The sequence below is a fragment of the Saccostrea cucullata genome, unplaced genomic scaffold, assembly GCF_032062105.1.
Source record: "Saccostrea cucullata isolate Sc308-1 unplaced genomic scaffold, CSIRO_AGI_Scuc_v1 ctg182, whole genome shotgun sequence".
NCBI lineage: Eukaryota > Metazoa > Mollusca > Bivalvia > Ostreida > Ostreidae > Saccostrea > Saccostrea cuccullata.
The window spans coordinates 195,408-214,403 of NW_026925642.1; the positions used below are offsets into that span (position 1 = coordinate 195,408).

An 18,996-nucleotide genomic window follows, 5' to 3' on the forward strand; every position below is an offset into this window, starting at 1 on the left:
GTGAGGAACATACCTTCCCCAAAAAGTTTTAAAGGGGGTATCTCTTGCCTCACAATAACAAGAGACCAATTGGCCTTATAGTGAATTTGGTTCGTGTTTTAAATCGGAGGCCATGACATTCACAATTTTGAAAGAGGTGCCATTGCTCATCATTAGTTCACACTTAGTTTGGTTACTCAATACCCATAGGCAGAGTAGGGGAACAACAAATTAAAATTATTTCCATTAATCAGTAGTAATTTGTAAGAATTAGTAGTGCCCCAATCCCACAGGAACCCCTGACCATAGGGCCACACATTTCACAATTTTGGAAAAGGCACTCTTGCTCATTATGAATGGTCGATACCAAGGAGCAGATTCCAAAGCATTAATTCATTCTTAGTATATAATCAATAGAGCCCCCTCTACAGTACCCCTTACCCTGTGGCCTTGAAATTCACTATTCTGGAAGAAGGGCCCTTGCTCATAATAACTACTAGTATGTATAAAATTAGTATGAGAGCAGAGAGCAGGAGCAGGAGCAGAGAAAAAAATTTGCAAAGAAATGAATCAATTGATGCATTATATTATCAATACAGCCCTGCACTTACAACAGAATTCCTGACCTTGCGGCCATGAAATTAACAATTTTAGAAGAGCTGAAAGAGGAAACCTTGCTTATCATAACAATACATGTATCAGACCTGTTTACCCATATCGTTGCCTCTCAGTATTTTTTATTAGATCTGTCCGTGAGATTTGGCATTTGCCGGTAAGATTTCACTTTCCATCAATTTTACATATATAAATGGAGAATAACTACTTTTCTGATTACTAAAACATGGTTTAATGACATGATCTTGATCATTTTATACCACAGCGTTTTGGCAAATCGACATAACTGAATTTGAATTTATTTTTAGCGATTTAAAAAGCATGAAACTCAGACAGATCATTACGAAAACTAACTTCTCAATTCTAAACAAGTGTATCTCTTATCTCCATATTTTCATAATGGCAAAACGTGAGACGTACTTTAAACTAAAAATCCGTACAAAATAAGGCGAAATCGTAAGAGTAAACAGGTCTGATGTATAATTATATAGTTAGTATGTTTAATACCCATGAATAGAGAAGATTTTCTAAATTTACTTCAATAACACCCTAAAACAATAACATCAATCTACCTATCTGACAGCTAAAAAAATGTTTTAAAAATCAGTAATAAAAGTTGAAATTAAATTTTTCAACATGTAATTTCAAAATTTTGTTAATTAAGGTAAGTCACTCGTCAGCTTTTTAGAAAAGTTCACGCAGAAGCTTTTACTTCAAAACTACTTATTAAAATTCAATTTTTATAACATCTAAATTCAACAATGTAAATTTTTTAACATTCAATGAAAAAACTGCTCAAAAATCTACAAAGAAGCAAGATTTATGAGAGACTATTTCTTTTGGTGGAAGGATATTTAGCGGAAAATTCTGCAAATCTGCACATTTATAAAATTTAATGTAATGGAAATTTACCCTCACATACTTTTACTCGGAGAATATTTTCCGTTTTGATATTGCTAAAAATATTTAATATAGGTCTTAATTTATATTCTTAGACTTTTACACCTTCCCTCAACAAACTTTTCCAAAAAATGAAAATATATTAAAGAAGTCAAGATCAAATTTACACCATTTTTTGCCTGAAAATCAAATATTTTGACAAATATTTCAAAATCAACGTCACTGACCCCACCTTTTTTTCATTATTTTAAACTACTCGATACTTGTGACTGATCAGCACTTAAGTCGTAAAAAGTTTGATATAAGAAAATTTTTATTGCCTATTAAGTTTTTTAATACACCAAATATGTTATATTTTAGTGCAAAAAGGTCACACAATAATTTACACCCATTAATTTGCAAGATCTGTTTAATGATAAATATTATTCAAACTATTTTACGTAAAATAAGATTATATTTATTGCCATGCTTACATCTGATCAAATATAATAAGGGTTAAGTAATTAACCAAAGAGATAGATCAGTAGGATGCACACTGACCCCCTATTTTCTTTGCGATTTTGTGTTACACTTTATGAGTACTTATCCAAAATATACTTCTCAAAAAATCCTTGATTTAATAAATTTCAGGAGTGACTTACCTTAAGTGAAAAAAGTTGCTTAAAGGGGATCGACTGGGGTTTCCATTGTGCAATTCTTTGCATATCATAGTAAAAGGAAGCATTCATTCTGTTTTAAAGCAACCTTTTTTTAAATAATTAATAAAATTTAACAAAATTAAGAAATTATAGGTTAAAAAAAATTAATAACAATTTTATATAACTGATTTTGAAGTGATTTTTCAACTGACTACCAAGAAGATTGACATTGTAATAGCGTGCTTTTGACATTATGATAAACTGAAGCTCTTGAAGAGGGGGTCATAAAAATGTCAAAACCTCTTGCAATATAAAACATAGGAATTTGAGATTCTTTTAATCATTTTTATGATTTTTTGTATAAATTCCTTGTATCTTTCATATTTTATAGTACAGGTACTCCAATTGTAGTATTTGTATAATTTGCTTTAAATTGTGAAAAATTGGCACTTTCTAAACTAAAAGTAATCCTATAGTAAATGTACCTGTATTTTGAGACAGTCCAATAAAATACCAGGGTGGTAGATTTTCCCCAAACTTGGTATGTACACTGAAGTCAGTGTAAGTAACATATGTTATTAAATTAAAGAGTTTCTCTATTGTAGTTTTCACACAATAAAACCCCAGTTGGCTCCCTTAATTACTGTATTACATTTCTTTCTCAGGGCAAAAGAGAGTTAACAAGTCTGATCATGAGTAATGTCTAGAATCTGTCTGGTATCAACAATTATGTAACAGCAATCTCATCATTCACTTCAACCAGATAAATAATTTACTCATGGCATTAGGCATTATTTCAGGAGAGCTTCCTCCACAAGTTCATAAACATTCACAGGTTTCTAACATATCACAGGATTATTTCATTTAGATTTAAACAATAAAGCAGCTGCAGTGTTATCCATGAAAGCTAAGAAATGATTCATCCTCTATACACAACGTCAAGAAAAGGACTGAAGATTATTTGCTCTGAGTTTCCTTTCATTCATCTTCATACATTCGTTCATCGTGCTTGCCATAAAGTCTCTCTCATTGGCAAAGGCAATGGCTTCGTCCCTTTTCCTTGACCTGTACCCCCTGAGTACCGCTGTGTGGGGGTTGTCCTTAGCCTCGGGGTGGTGTGATTTGTATTTAAACTCCATTCTTGTGATGACTGGCAGACAGAGGCCATTGGGGAGTGGTACAAGGTCGTTACCTGTCCGCCTGTCTACGTACTCCGGGTGTTTTTTGCGTACAGCTACGACGTCAGACAATGACTGCTCCCTGGCTTGTTCCAGATCTGTCAGGACTCGGGCAGGGTAGGTCTCTCCTGTAGAAATCAATTAAATAGAAAGAGCTTATTATATAGAATAAAAAATCTGATGGGTTCAGTCCATATCCAGTTTAAAAATTTTGGGACAAGCTTCAAAAGCATCAAATTTTAAGCCTTACAGAATAAATTCCCGTATCATATTGCTTTGTAGGAAATCGGGAATGAATAATATCCAAAAAATTTCAAGTACATTTGCCATATTCCATGAGTCAATTTAATTTCTTCAATAAGGATCCAATTTTACCCTTATGAGCTAAAATATCTGATTTTTTACACAAATTTTTAAGGATACCCTAAATAAGATCCATGTATGGAACTCACCTAATTTTACACCACATCTTCTGAGAATGGAGGGGGGACATTTCCAGGGCTGGTGTATGAAGTCATTAGGGAGAGAGGCGATCTCTGGGCACCAGCGTCTAACATAAGCCCCATCTGGGTCACAGGTCAAGGCCGCATCCACGGGATGCATGACAAAATTCCACTGGTCCAGACCACTCATACCACCATTCTGCCACATCATGGCGTTAATAGCCACATCAGCATCCAGCAGAGTGTCCTAAATAATTCATAATGTCAATAAATCTCAGTGCTTTCTTCTACAAAAATCCTTAAATAAGTAATCGTTTGTTGAAATCCTTCAATTTACTTCAGTCTTTTAGAATTACTCTCTTTATAAAGCTTACCATGAATTAGTACTGACAATACAGTGTCAAAAAGACCCTTTCTTTAAATAAAAGATTATATTGATTTCTGTATTCATTGTACACACTAATTTTGCATTAAATAAAATATTTGAAGTATTTTACACCAAGTTTAAATGAAAGACAATGACGAGTAATTTTATTTGTTGTTATAGTTCCAATTGTACATGCAGTTACAGTTATTTTGTAATCCAGTGAGAAATTTTATCATAAGACAGTGTGAAAACATTAGGTTTAATCTTCAAATAAGTGATATAGCATTTTTATTGTTATTTTACTCCTATAATACAGTAATGAATAGTCAAAAAACTGTGCTATGATATTGTCAGGGGAAAAAAATATACTGGTATACTCTTCTTTTAAAGACATTAAATCAAATTCAAAATATGTTTTTAAAAATCAATAAAATTAACCATCAATGCAAGATATAAATAAATCATGTTTATACCTGGAACCACCTGTATCCCTCCACCCAGTGAATACGGAGGTAGGATATGAGGAAGGAAGCCACCACGTGCCTGAGGTAGTTATTGATCCACCCCTCTAACCACAGTTGTCTCATAGCAGCATCCACCAGAGGGAACCCTGTCCTTCCCCTCTGCCAAGCCTTCAAGTGATCCCTGTTGCTGCTCCAGGCCTGATCCTTTGATGAAAAAAATACCATAAAAAATATCATATATATTTGGATGTGAGAGGGAGTGAGTGACCTAGAATTGATTTGGGTTTTTTCCCCAAATTCTTATTTAAAAAATTTTGTTTATTTGGATTGATACTATTTTCCTATTCAACTCTACAAAGTCAAAAAAGAACTCCATGAAATAGTCGTACCCTGTAATGGACCCTGGTAGGTTGTGACGGGAGATCTGGCCACAGAGACAACAGCCAGTAGGAGAGGTCTCTCCAGGCCAGCTTTCTGAGGAACTTGGGGGATTTCATGTGTCTGGCCTCCTCCAGTATAGCGCGGGGACTGATCTGGCCGAAGTGAAGATAGGGAGAGATTCTGCAGGTGTTCAGATGATCTGCCCGACACGACTCCTTCTCATATTTCCTCACACCTACAAAAACAGGAACATGGTTAAGGAAACAAATCTAGCCAATTTATTGAATTTAAATTAATACAGTTAATATATACCCCTAGAGGCATAGAAGATGAATGTTTACCTTCAGACAAAAAGAGCTCTAAAGCATTCCAAGCTCCATTCTCTCCAAAATCCCATTTTTCTACAATAGGTGCTGCCCAGTTTATCTAAAGATATGAGATGCATGTTAACGAATCTAAATATTCAAATATATTAATGACTTCCATCATATGTAGAATACTGTACAATTTTTTAATTGCTTACAATCATAGTAGTGTTCCCCTACATAAAATTTAATAAATTGTCCCAAATTATCTGTCAGATTTAGACTATATTAGATGAATTAGCCAAAAATCAGATTTCAGTCCTTTTTTCCCCTTGAAAATTGCTTCTTTAAAGTCCCCTTCTTAGCATGGATCTTAGTCCCTGTAAAATTTGATTTTGGGGATTAATATTTGTAAAGACATGAAAGATGGTCTATAAAATTTAACAGAAATATAGCTTCTGCAAAAAAATCTTTTGATTTCCAGAAATATGAGAAATCTGATTCTGCATGATAATGGACTTAACATATACATTTGTAATATACAAATTGACAACAGTGCAAATAAAATTATTTAAAATGTGTTTCAAATGAATCACACTACTATTAAGGTAAAAAATTACAATAGTTCCATCTTTTCTCCTTGGCATCTTTGCCAGTCCTAAGTCAGATAGAGACATGCTGATTTGATACTGTTCAGGTCTGGGCAGTGTCCCGGGGGCCTCCAGAGGATGTCCTATGGGCTGAGTAGAGGACTGTCTACAACACTCCATGAAGTGAGTCACTGAGCCAATACCTCTCATCCCAAGGGACTCGGTGGACACTGAGTCTGGCTCATGTAACAAGTAGGAAGGAAAACGTTTACAGTTGATTCCCCTTTTCTGAAGCTGTTCACAAATTTTGTCATCTCTCTGCTTGAGAAATGGCTCATAAATATCATTAATGATAAATGTTTTAGCACCAGTTTCATCCATCAATTTCATAATTTCTTTCTGATATGAGTCTGTTTTTCTGAATATTATTTCATTTTCATATTTGTCGGCAACTGATTTGTTTAATTCCTTCAAAGCGTGGTGTAGCCATAATTTTGTTGCACCCCCAGCAGCCACAACATTGTCTGGATCCTCTTCAGACTCTGACCAAAGGAAAGCTAATATTACAGGTGAGTTCATGCTGGCTGCTGCACATAGTGCTGGATTGTCATACAGGCGAAGGTCTCTCCTGAGCCAGTATAGTACAGGTCTTTGCAGCTGCTTATCCGAACTCTTACTACTTGCCCTGCCTTGCTTTTTCTTCTTTTTGGAAGATTGATTTGATGCTGTGTTGTTGGAAGCTTTAGATATTTCTGTAATTTGGACTTGAGCTTTCTTTACTTCACTTTTTGAATTAGATACACTAGATCTATTTGATTTGACATGCAGGATACTGGCATATGAAGATTCTGGGTTTTCTTTCTGTTCTATAGAAAGCGCAGATGCAAGCTCTACATCTAATTCATACCCAAAGTCACTCGTCAAATATCCATTCTCAACACTACAACCTATTGGATCCGTGAACGTGTCAGAAGGAGGCTTTTCAAAGTAGTTTACATAAATGTTGCAAAGTTGATGGTACTTTTCTGTGTTTGTGAGCTGTAAAGCGTCAATGTACTCCAAAAAATGTTGTCTGGTAGAATCGTATCCATCAAGTGAAACTATTAAGCAAAAGCATTCTTCAGCAGAAGTTATCCCTGATATAAAATTCTGTAATATTTCCTTTACGCGTGTCGTCTCCATTGTCAAAAAGAAAGTTTACATAACCTGGATCGGAATCTCTCTAGACTTTACAAAGGGCATCTGATCCCGATGCAATAAGCTCTATCTGACAGTCCAAAAAACGATAATTTTTAGGGAAAACATTTAATGTCAAGCAGAACAAAATTTAACGATAATTCATGGGCCAACAGAAAATTCGGACTTCAATCATTGATCCGTTTATGTATATATATATTTTTTTTTATTTAAGAATCGGGTTCGATATTCTAATAATTGTAGTGTCGTTGATTGTCGGAAAATTCCGTGGAAAATAATTATTTTAAAAGATGAATAAAATTAGATTTCACAAAGATTGATTGAAGCTAAAACAAAATTATATATGTGATAAATATTACTTTTGGTTTAAAAGTTTTTACTCCATCCAATCAAAAAACGCCAACTTTAGCTTAGTGACGTCATATTGAAGTTCGACATTTCTTATCAAAACACAGTCTAATTGAGCAAGTAAGGAAGGTGATTTTCATTTGTTTTAATTGTATGTCATTGGTAAATACTGATATCTTTAATTATCAAAAGAATTATTGAAATAAAAGACACCCGCAAAGCTAGTTTTACTGCAGCTTAATTCAGTTGTAATTGTTTACTTCCACTTTTGTTTTCTATAGGTCTAATAGGATGGATATAAATGTACCCGTGACTTTGGTCATTCGTGCTCCTAACCAGAGAGTCGAGGATCACACGGTTGAATGTATGTTAGGATGGACAGTGAAGAAGTTGAAGAGGCATTTAGAGGTCGTCTACCCTAGTAACCCTGTGAGTGTTAAAACTATGCTGTGTATCTGTTGGCTAAAGGGGTGATAACTAGGTGTTGAATTGTAAATTTTTGAAACTCAACATGTCATATCGTAGACAGCAGGAATGGCAAATTCAAAAGCACATTAGTACGTTATGAAAATTTGTCTGCACAGCTGTCAGTGTTATGATGCATTGAACATCTATAATTTACAGTTCAATGCTTTTATTTAATTTAATAATTTTAATTTAATAATTTCGTTAAAAGATGTTGTAGACCCGGTTTAAAGGCTTTTAATGTAGCAAAAGAAACACACTTGTTAGTGCATTTACTAGGAACATTAGAGAAATGTAAACATGGCAGGTAAATTTGAAGCGAGAGAAAAACGTTGAGAAAATTAATTAGATTTTCGTATTTATATGGATTATTTTTTGGGATAAAAGGCATAAGCAATCTCAAAAAAGTTTTTTGATTATTTTGGTAGTTATTTCCAGTGCAAATCATTTTATATTCTTCAAAATCATTTCGGAGCGGATCCGCTCTGAATTGCAACATTGCACAGGGCTCTCACACCACTTTTTGGGACTGGGGCCGGGGCCGTTCAAATTGGGAAAATTATCGTCATTTTGGGAAAAGTTGGATAACACAAATTCATTTTAAAAAAAATCCTCAAATTTTGCTTTTCTAGCATTTTATCATCAATGCTAACTCTGGTTTTACAAACATTTTATGAAAGTATAGCTTTGTATTACTATCTTTGAGTGTTGATATAGCGGATATGTCAACTGCGTGACAGTCATCCACAACACCTCCTCGATCACATGGGCAACTTTTTACCAATACAACTGAACATGCCGAAGCGCGGGTATGTTTCTAGGTGCAGCTTACTAATGTTTAAATGAAATGTCTATTTTTGAAACCAAAATGCTGGTTTTTGTCGAAACTACATAACAAGATACTCTGCACTGTAATTGTATACATTTTTAGGTCACCTGAGTAAACTCAAGGACCTAGATTCCCGTCCGTTAACATTTGAACATTTTCAGCTTTTCTCTGCAACCACTGAACCAATTTCCAAATTTGGTACAAAGTCATGTGACTTCATGGTCGTGTAATATTCATGGAACGTTTTGGAACACGATTTTTATGATGTTGAAAAATAAAACAATTCATGCAGCTTGGAATAAAAGTAAGACAACAACAGAAATACGTTTAAATTATTTTTAAAACAGTTACAACAAAACACATTGCAGTATGCAGAATTAAAAAATGTATTAGGATTAAAAATAATATAATTAAATTCATCTATTAAAAAATGCATTTGAAGGGTTAACTCGATTTTAATTTTTAGAAAAAAAATGTTTTCTTGTTGGAATACTTTTGATAATCAAGGTAAATACATGGTTGTCGAATGGTTTTGTACATAGAATTTTGACAAAATTGTGAATTTTCATGCCACGATTTTATTGCGAATTCTTTGAAAATCTTCTTCTCTGCCGCAATTGGAGTGCCTCTACCAAAAGAAACTACTACAATTAGATTATATATAATCATTATAATTTTATTTGGGTATTAAGCGATCATTATGATTGATTTCTCCAGAATTGTGAATTTCAAACAGGGGTAAATGCATTTGCCATACTTTCGAGCTATATTTTTGAAAAGCAAGGGTGCCTCAAAAATTTGCAATGTGTGGATCAGCCCTTCATGTGTGATTGCAGCGAACATAAAACGAAAGTACCCCCACACCTGCCTATGGGCAGAAACAAATAAGCAACTGCTAAGTGTATTGTTATGATGATCGCTTTCAAAATTGTGAATGCCATAGCATCTTGCTTAAAAATTAATCAAATTAAATTGGAAAGTTGTTCATAATGCTCAGGTTATATTCAAAATTTTGTAATTAATTACAAATAAAAGAAAGACCATTTCTTTCATTTGCAAATGTGTTTTGTTTGGGTTTTTTTTTTTTGCGATTAAGTTTGATGGACTTTTATTTTTTAATTAATATTTTTTTTTGGGAAATTTACACCTTTCTGGAAAAAAATTTTAACATTAGGCAATTTTAAAAGCCCTGATTGCAAGTATATGGGACGTATTCTACCTGTGGTGAGGGCTTGTACCGAGACACAGTTAGATTATTCTAACTAGTAGTCTAGAGGCTTTTATCGCACTTTAAAAGGACATTACCTATGGAGTGTAAATATAGATTTTGTTGATTTTAGAAAGTCTACTCCCTGATCATATAATATAGCAAAATGAATATACGTTTTGATTGAAGCGAATAATTGATAATTCATATTAGATGATGCAATGTTAGAGAGTTAAAAAGTGCTCTATAAGTATTAAAAAATAAATTATAAATAAAAACTATCAGGCACCATAATTATTAATCAACATCATTTATCAACATAATACTGTTACTACATTTTAATGTTCTTAACTTTCAGAAAGAAACACAGCAAAGGCTAATATACTCTGGAAAGTTGTTAGCCGATGAAATGACATTGAAAGAAATTATCATCCAGGTACTGAATTTAAAATAAAATACTCAATGTTTGTGATGTAAGCTTCATTAAGGAGGATTTCTACACCTGTGAAGTAAAATTGAATTTTGTTACATGCATTCATTTCTAATATACTCGTGCAATATCCAATGAAATAAGGTTGAACGTTCCAAAGTATTTCTGAATCACTTTATTTTTTTCAAAATATCTAAAAATATTGAATTCATTTTGTAAAATTTAAATGGTCAAAATTAGGTAAAATAAATTCATATAACGAACTTCCTATCTCGTTTTAAATATGCACATTTTCCATACAAAAAAGCTGATAATCAATGTCGATCAAATGTTTGAGTTATAAAATATTTCAACTTACAGTCAAGGCATATTGGTGATTTCATGAAAAGTTTCAATTTCGCTGGGTATAACCACACATTTGGGGTGTCGTTTTGCATATTCAATTTTTTACCCAGTGATTATCGGTTCTAATTGAGTTTGTTTAGGACAGAATCAGATCATTTTGGATTATAAGTAAATTTTGCAGTAAAATGAACACTATTCACAATGAGGATGGATATTTAATCATTTTTGTATTCTTACAGAATGAAGAAAAAGTTCACCATACAGTCCATTTAGTTTGTTCTCCATCCATGGAAAATGCTAATGAATCTCCTAAACCTCATGTAAGATTGACTGTAATATCTCTATAAATTATTTTCCTAAGTAATTTCAAGTAAATTAATTTTGGCAACTTTCCGATGATTTTATTTGCTTTCATATAAAGGAAAAAACTGTAAGCAGTACCATTTCTTCCTCCTACACATCAAGAAGCACACATAGCTCTGAAGGACTACGCCATCGAATCAATCATAGTCAGACTAGCCAGCCAACCAACATAACCAGGTATACAATCTGTAGTATTCCTTAACCTTGTAATTGTTTTCTTTTTATGCACCTGACTTAAGATGGGATGTATTATGTTTTGGCATTCATGTCCGTCCATCTGGTCTGATTGTTAGGTTTTCTTTCTCGTTTCTGGCTCATTAATACTATTAGACCTAGAGTAAGTAGAGTTATCAACTTTTGTCAGCTGATACTATTATCAGCTGTACCATTTTTTTTTTTACCTTGACATTCTCATCGCATAGGCGATAGCTATGCTTATAAACTTGTTTTCTATGTTATTAGCAGTTCCAACACAACACCCCCCACACAATCACCTCCCCCAATGATGCCTAATGCCATGGGCCCAGAGCAGTACATGATGATGCCTAATGCCCCTGGTATGGCTGTCACCCAAGAACAGTACATGATGATGATGCACAATTACTACTACCAAATGACTACACAGTACATGCAATAGTAAGTAAATTGTACATTACTAAGTTTAAAACCGAAAACATGACACAATCATTTCATATTATTAATTTAAAAGGGAGGTAATTGTCTCATTATTGACTTGTGCACATAAAGTATAACATATAACTGTAAAAAGAGTATCTTAACAGATTTAGTGAATATCATCATATATTTAACTCAACCAAGAAAATTTGAGACTATCTGTTTGAAGTTTGCTAACAGATATTTTTTGCATCCAGCATAAAAATAAATATGCAGAGACTGAATAAACATACCATATTACCAGTACAGTGGAGCCTCATTTATCCGGATGCTTTGGTCCTAGTCAATTTGTCTGGATATATATGAAGTGTCCAGATATCTGAATTACCAGTTAAAAAGGAATAAATAACAAAAAAAAAATTCTGTTTAGAAGAAAAGTCGTCCAGATACTGAAGCATCCGGATATCTGGCGTCTGGATATCTGAGGGTCCACTGTATATATTTGCACAACCAGTTAACATTATGAGAATGTGATAGTAATAATCTATTTAGACTATCATCTGTGATCTTAAAGAATGTTCTTCTTCATCCAAATTTTATAACTTGTATTTTACCCTATGGAATATGGTGGCAAAGCAGAAGTTGTCCATTTCTCTTAAAATCTGGCTAAAAATTAAAAGTAAAAATAACAGCAAAAACATGTTATGGGGTATTGGGAGAAGATTGACAGCATTATATTACAAATTAATTTCTTACAACTCTTTTAAAGATATTTCTTTTTAAAATTATTACCAAAATAGAGCAAGATGATTGCTAAATTTTTTCAAGTTTTTTTTTCCAAACTCAGCTTCTGCAAATTCCTAACATTAAACAAATTACTTGCAGCTATCAGACAGGAACGTTTCAACCTGTAACCCCCCAAGTTGTTACGGATCAGGAGAATGAGGCCCCCAGACAAAACAATCAGGAGGGCCCCGCTCCCAGACCAGACAACGCTAATCAAGTGATGAACGCACAAGGAGGCCTGGAAGAGGATGACGATGAGGAGTTTTTCGGTCCCAGAGACTGGCTAGATTACGTTTACACCTTCAGTCGATTCCTCGTCCTGATCAGCATTGTTTATTTCTACTCAAACTTCACCAGATTTCTGGCTGTTGCTGCTTTTTTCTTTTTGGTTTATTTGTAAGTTTGTTTTCTTATTCAAGTACAATCAAACCTTGTTATTTTGAACTCAAGGGGACCAGAAATTTTTTTTTCTTAAATCCAATCATTCCAGAGGTTGAGGGTTAACTGCTTAAAGAAGAAATTCTTAGGACTATTAATTACTGTGACATATCGATGGTATTCAAGATATCAGTGTTCTAGATATCAAATTTAACTGTATTATGGTATATAATGGAATATTTTTTAACATTTATGAGGGAGGGTTTGATTTTTTGTTGTTGATTTTCTATTTGTTATCTTCTTCAGATATCAGACAGGATGGTTTGGTGTACGTCGTAGAAATCGGGAACAAGAGATTGAAATTGTAGTGGAACCACCACAACAACCTGAAAATGTTCCCAGGGATCCAGGGGCCGAGGAAACTCCTGCTGAGGAGGTAGGCATTATTTATATAAAAACTTTAAATATTAATGATTCAAGAGAGACTATTCAGATATGTTGTCCTTTGTTATGATTATGAAATGTGGATCTTTTATTTTTAGGAGAGTAATACACCACAAACAGAAAGTACTCCCACAGATACCCCTGAACCCCCTCCCCCCGGGGCTCTGACAGTTGCTTGGAGTTTTGTGTCAACCTTTTTCAGCTCATTAATACCAGAACCTCCTGCTCCAGTTAATGCTAATTAATGTCTCAATGCCAAACAATATCAGAAATCCAATTACACTGTGTCATTCATTTGTGGTCTGTGATCGTTTTTATATTTGGGCATAAGTATTCCCATTTACTTTCTGAATCTTTTATGGACATGCTCATTGTGGTACTGGTAATTTGCTTTCTTTCATTTTCTCAATATTTGATGTGAAAAGTCAGCTGAAGCCTGTATCAGATGTGATTACCTGAAATCCAGTATATATACATGCATATTATTTCAAGAAGAAATCACTTTTACATTTAAAATATATGTTTGTTTTGTTGTGACTGCCAAATTTTGTATTGATTTTGTTCAAAACTGCAATTGTTTTTATTTTGTTTGTTACTTTTTATGTTTCATGTTACAAAACAGAGAAATTATGTGAAGTACATGTATACTTGTTTAATCAGATGAACAACTTATTCAGTTGTAGATGGGTGGTGGCTTCTGTGCCATAAGTGCAAAAACTGAAAAGTATCCTGTTATTATTATATAAAGGCTGCATATAAATATGTAACATTATCATTTGTTGATAACATTGTACATAGGTCGTAGGAAAGTAATTATATTAACCTGTAAATATGCCATTCATGCTTTACTTGGGATTACAGAGTATATAGTTATATTGACATCTGTATGTATCATGTAATCTAATTGTTAATTCATCAAGTCATAATTGTACAGACACAAACATGTTCATATAGCTGTGTAAATAGACAGGTGCTATTTCCTCATCATTTTTCTCATAGAGAGAGATAGGGTATATGTGTATGTGAGTGAGTTGAGAGAAGGGGGATGTCAGAGAGAATGAATTCTAGAAGGAGTGTATATGGAGTTTTGATATTTATATTTGCTTTAACTTTAAGAATAGAGACCAAAATTTATATTATTCTTGGAACTTTAGGTAATTTCTTGTAGTGTTCAACACATTTATGAAAAAAAGAAAAATCAGATTCCTAATTTTAGAAAATTCCTTGTCACAGAAAAACTTAGTCTCCATTTTGACATAATATGAATGTGTGTTTCTGTACTCCAAGCTTTAGGAGACTCGTCATGTCTTACTGTGTGATGATTTGTGAAATCCTTTGTCTTGCAATCACTATCAACAATCATTGTTGACTATTTTACTTGTTAAGATGGTATAATAACCTGGGAGCACTTTGCTTGCTTGGTGAAAATAAAATATCATGAATCAATTCTGGTTATGTAGTATTTTATATTGAAATAAATTTCTGAATTTTAACAAGTTAATGAAATCAATGATTTTCATTTAAATAAGTATTAATTATGGTTTACTTCATTTTTCTTTAAAAAAAAATAAATTTCAGGTTATTAAGTGAAGCTATGTGATACAGATACTAAGAATAACATTCAAACATTGTCAAAAAAAACAGGAAATTTTATTCTTAATCTAATCGTTTAATGAAAGTTGGCAAAAAATTATATGGACGTTTGAGAGGTTTATGATGTTTGGTTTTCCTCGGCTGTTGATGTTTGTTCTGTGGTGTCCTCTGCCTCTTTCGATTTCCCTTCATCCACAGGAGAAAACTTCTTAAACCAAGTGTCGAACGGAATGTTGGATAAAGGCACACGCTCAGGCATTTTTGAGAGCATTTTAACGATAAGAATTCGGCAGTCTTCGGAAACTTCCGGTTTGGCGGGAAAAACAACTTTCTGTAGGACCTGTTTCAGAAGTTTCTTATGGTTGGAATCATCAAATGGGAGTCTCCCGTACAACATTGTAAATAAAACAACCCCCATACTCCACACATCAGCGAAAAAGGGGTCGTATGGCGTTCCCTTCAAAATCTCTGGTGGTGCATATGCATAGCTTCCGCAGTATGTTTCACTTGGTTTGAAATCGCCATTTTTAGATTTCTGTATTTTTTTGGCAAATCCAAAGTCTGTGACTTTAAGATGAAAATGCTTATCCAATAAAACATTCTCGCATTTGAGATCGCGATGGACTACACCTTTTGAGTGCATGTAAGACATCCCATCGTGAAACTGCTGGAACCAAATTCCACACTGAGATTCGGGAATCGTTTTCTTGCTTCTGATATAATCTAAGAGATCAATGTGACCCATCTCCATAATTAGAAAAAAGCGAGTGGTTGTTTCAATGACTTGGTAGAATGAAATGAGACAAGGGTGTTTTAGAATTTTGATCACTTCAATTTCCCGTGGTAAAAATTTTAGAAGGAAGTCGTTCGGAGCCTTTCTTTTAGAAATTATTTTGATAGCAACTTTGTGTTTTCTGTTGACATCGTATGCAGACCTAACACAAGCATAAGATCCCTGACCGAGAGTCTTCCCCACTATAAAACCTTGGCTTTCTAAAACCTGTAATATAGGTATATAAAAAAATAGATATAACTTATACGCAATGCTTAATTTCCAATAAATTTACAGTATATTAACGTGATTAAAGACACATTCTACCGAATGAGAACATTTTTGCATGATCTGACATGTTTGTGCAATTTAAACAGATTTCACATAAAACTTATATTCTAAACCATGCGGGAGTTACATTTTTTTGGAAAAATTTAAATTCGGGTTTGGGCAGAAACAGTGCTTATCCCTTTCACTAAGGCAAACACTGTGACATAACTACAACCTTTTTCAAAGGTTAATGAAAGGAAAGGACACATATAAATAGCAAGAATTGCATGTTTTTCAATCATTAAATCTGTGAATTACATTCCTTTCCTCCAACCCGTCATTGTATATAGATGTAAATGTTTGTAAATATTATATATAATTTTCACCTGAAATCTTTTTGTAGCCTTGCTTTTGGTTGTAGTTGTGGAGGCCGCATCCTCATTTCCATCGACTCCTACGGATTCATTGTTTTCTTTATCGTCTTCATTTACCATTATTTTGGAGTAGTTACATTATAACGCAAAACTAACAAAGCCTATGGTTCTTAATCATGATGTATCATTGTGACGTTAACGAGGAAAAATTGTGACGTGACAATGGGCTGTAATTGAGCAAGTTAATTGTGACGTCATCAAAATAAATAAGACAGTCGGAACACCGTCAAGCCGTTCGATCCGAATGTATAGTTTCACCGTCAAGCCGTTCCGATTGCATAGATAGTTTCATAGACCTAAAGTGATTTAGGTTTATGGCAGTTTTCAGTAGGCCCAAATTAAGCAGATTGATTTCCCGTTGGTCGACATATTGGAGGATAGTATGCTCATATTCCTTCATTATTTAATATTTGACCAAACTTTTTTTTTTAATACGCACTGGCAATTGTGTGGTAGGACGCATTGTTTTTCTAAAAAATATACATTAGTTATATAGAGGCTCCTTTAATTCATAATTTATATTCAATAAAGATGTTTCTCCAAATATTTCTGCTACAACTTCTTAAATTTGGTAAGAAAAAGATACGTGATTGACCACCAAGATGGCGGCCAAGGGAAATACCAGTAGCTCGTAGAGAAAATACGTCATACGAAAACGATCTACATGTATTACATGATTATAATAATACAATTTAAAAAACCACAGTAATAATAACACGGTCCGTAAATTCTTAAAGGGACATATTTAATTTAAAATATTAGTTCGGGACTTATAATATATATTTTAATCTTAGGCCGCACCAATAAAAATTTTGTTCGTCCGACCCGCGCGCTCGTATTTCGACAAAACTACATAAATAATATTAATTTCAGTTTTCCGCACCATGGAAATTTTGTGCTATTTTCTGTTCCATTTCCGCTCTATATTTTCGTATTTTATATCTGTATACTCTGCAAATCAGAAAAAATATAATTGTCCGCTTTTTTTTAATGCGCTCCGCCTAAAATTTGCCTTAAAAAGTATCAATTAACCGCTTGCCCGCTCATACTTTTTCTTTTCAAATGTCCGACGAACAATTAAGGAATTGAAACGGTGTGGCCTTATGAAATATGTGAAAATGAAATTATTAGAGAGGTTAAGCATTTTACCGTGTACGTCTACTTGTACATGTAAACCTAAAAGTGATTTTACACGTACGCGTAACTATCATCGTGTTTTGTTTAACAATCTGCACGAGTACGGTACGTGTAAAACGTCATTTCAGCAAGACACTTTTCAATCCATTTGTAATTTTGTATCAAATAAAGCTATGACTTGAAATAAAAAAGATACATTGGATGTACGTAATAATTCTCAACTTCATATCAAACACAGGCTGAAATATAAATATTCTGTAGTTTGAGTTTAAGAAGCTATACAAGTTCTCACCTACGTGTACTTGCGAATACGTTGTGTACAACTTAGTTGTAGAATATTACGCGGTATGCAAAACTGATTACGTAAATCGCATTGAATTAGGGGATTTCCCTAGCTACACGTACACGTAGACGTACACGGTCATCTGCTATCAGTAGGAGATACAGAGAGTAAGGAGGTAATCCTTGCGTCGGAACTTTCTCTATTTTTTTTGACCCCTGTATTCAAAGATTCGGGGGCAAGTAGTTTTTTTTATACTATGTCTGTTTGTTTGGCTAAGTTGTCTGCTTTCCGCAAAAACTTTAACCTTACCTTGCCCATATTTTTTGTCCCCCGCTTTCGCGAAAGCGAGGGGACATTAAATCTCATTCGTCTGTCCGACCGTCAGTCTGTCTAGCTATCCGTCCGTCACAAAACTTTAACCTTGCCCATATCTCTTGATTGAGAGGAGCCATGACTTTCGTATTTCACATGTGTATTTCTTGTGACAAGACCTTTCTTTGGGTACCACCAAATTTGACCTTTTGACCTTGATCTTGGAGTTTGATCCACTTTTACTCTAAAATTCTTAACTTTTACTTTAGCCATAACTTTTGAACGGTAAGGACTAGGGCTTTCATATTTCACATATGTATTCTTTGTGGCAAGGTCTTTCATTGGATACCAGCAAGTTTTGACCTTGACCATGGAGATTTCCGTACTTATGAAAAAACTTTAACCTTGGCCATAACTTTTGAACGGTAAGGACTAGGGCTTTCATACTTGACATATTAAATCCTTGTGACAGGACCTTTCATTGGATATCAAGAACCTTGACTTTGACCTTGGAGTTTGACCTACTCTTTAAAAACTTTAACCTTGGTCATAACTTCTGAACGGTTAGGGCTAGGGCTTTCATACTTCACATTTGTAATACTTGTGAGAAGACCTTTCTTCATTAACCAACACCTTTGACCCTTTGAACCTTTGACCTTGGAGTTTGACGTACATTACAAGAACTCATCCCTTGCAATAACTTTTGAACAGGTGGTTTATGAGAAGCCCCTACTTTGGGTTATAATATATTTAATTTGCATTTAAGAAAAGTTTTAATCTTCGCTTTCTTGCCTTAAGGGTCATCAGTTTTTCACAAACACGTCTTCTTCCTTATATTGAGAAGAGATAGGGCTTTCATATTTGACATGTGCATTGCTTGTGACAAGATTTCCGAGGGTGCTATGATTTCTGACCCCTTGACCTTCAC

The 18,996-nt window shown here is 33.9% G+C and overlaps 3 protein-coding genes across 4 annotated transcripts; 1 reads left to right on the top strand and 2 right to left on the bottom strand.

Moving 5' to 3' along the window:
* Positions 1–1,880: 1,880 nt before the first annotated feature.
* On the bottom strand, positions 1,881–7,169 carry LOC134269450 (deoxyribodipyrimidine photo-lyase-like). The gene is made up of 6 exons (XM_062751648.1): positions 5,891–7,169; positions 5,307–5,391; positions 4,974–5,200; positions 4,594–4,788; positions 3,763–4,000; positions 1,881–3,438 (listed from the first exon to the last, which is right to left on the bottom strand). The coding sequence occupies exons 1-6, from the start codon at positions 7,040–7,042 to the stop codon at positions 3,071–3,073; spliced, it is 2,265 nt and encodes a 754-aa protein (XP_062607632.1). The 5' UTR covers positions 7,043–7,169; the 3' UTR covers positions 1,881–3,070.
* A 526-nt stretch (positions 7,170–7,695) lies between these two features.
* On the top strand, positions 7,696–14,713 carry LOC134269452 (homocysteine-responsive endoplasmic reticulum-resident ubiquitin-like domain member 2 protein). 2 transcript variants are annotated; one of them, XM_062751649.1, is made up of 8 exons: positions 7,696–7,834; positions 10,265–10,342; positions 10,921–11,001; positions 11,103–11,221; positions 11,507–11,680; positions 12,545–12,841; positions 13,130–13,259; positions 13,366–14,713. In XM_062751649.1, exons 1-8 carry the CDS (start codon positions 7,697–7,699, stop codon positions 13,510–13,512), a joined length of 1,164 nt encoding a protein of 387 aa, XP_062607633.1. In that variant the 5' UTR covers position 7,696; the 3' UTR covers positions 13,513–14,713. The 2 variants fall into 2 exon arrangements, with proteins under 2 accessions (XP_062607633.1, XP_062607634.1); XM_062751650.1 differs by having other exon boundaries at positions 11,510–11,680.
* Positions 14,714–14,857: 144 nt separating this feature from the next.
* On the bottom strand, positions 14,858–16,442 carry LOC134269453 (testis-specific serine/threonine-protein kinase 4-like). Its single transcript, XM_062751651.1, has 2 exons — positions 16,289–16,442; positions 14,858–15,860 (listed from the first exon to the last, which is right to left on the bottom strand). Exons 1-2 carry the CDS (start codon positions 16,394–16,396, stop codon positions 14,979–14,981), a joined length of 990 nt encoding a protein of 329 aa, XP_062607635.1. The 5' UTR covers positions 16,397–16,442; the 3' UTR covers positions 14,858–14,978.
* Between the last annotated feature and the right edge of the window lie 2,554 nt (positions 16,443–18,996).

What these genes read in the sequence shown, in the direction of transcription:
- LOC134269450 (XM_062751648.1), bottom strand. Translation starts at nt 7,042, where the DNA reads ATGGAGACGACACGCGTAAAGGAAATATTACAGAATTTTATATCAGGG. An exon ending in GGAGAAAAGATGGAACTATT is followed by an intron (nt 5,392 to 5,890) that starts GTAATTTTTTAC and finishes TCATATCTTTAG; the next exon opens with ATAAACTGGGCAGCACCTAT. An exon ending in AAGATGTGGTGTAAAATTAG is followed by an intron (nt 3,439 to 3,762) that starts GTGAGTTCCATA and finishes TGATTTCTACAG; the next exon opens with GAGAGACCTACCCTGCCCGA.
- LOC134269452 (XM_062751649.1), top strand. Translation starts at nt 7,697, where the DNA reads ATGGATATAAATGTACCCGTGACTTTGGTCATTCGTGCTCCTAACCAG. An exon ending in CAGCCAACCAACATAACCAG is followed by an intron (nt 11,222 to 11,506) that starts GTATACAATCTG and finishes CTATGTTATTAG; the next exon opens with CAGTTCCAACACAACACCCC. An exon ending in ACTACACAGTACATGCAATA is followed by an intron (nt 11,681 to 12,544) that starts GTAAGTAAATTG and finishes AATTACTTGCAG; the next exon opens with CTATCAGACAGGAACGTTTC.
- LOC134269453 (XM_062751651.1), bottom strand. Translation starts at nt 16,396, where the DNA reads ATGGTAAATGAAGACGATAAAGAAAACAATGAATCCGTAGGAGTCGAT. An exon ending in AGGCTACAAAAAGATTTCAG is followed by an intron (nt 15,861 to 16,288) that starts GTGAAAATTATA and finishes CCTATATTACAG; the next exon opens with GTTTTAGAAAGCCAAGGTTT.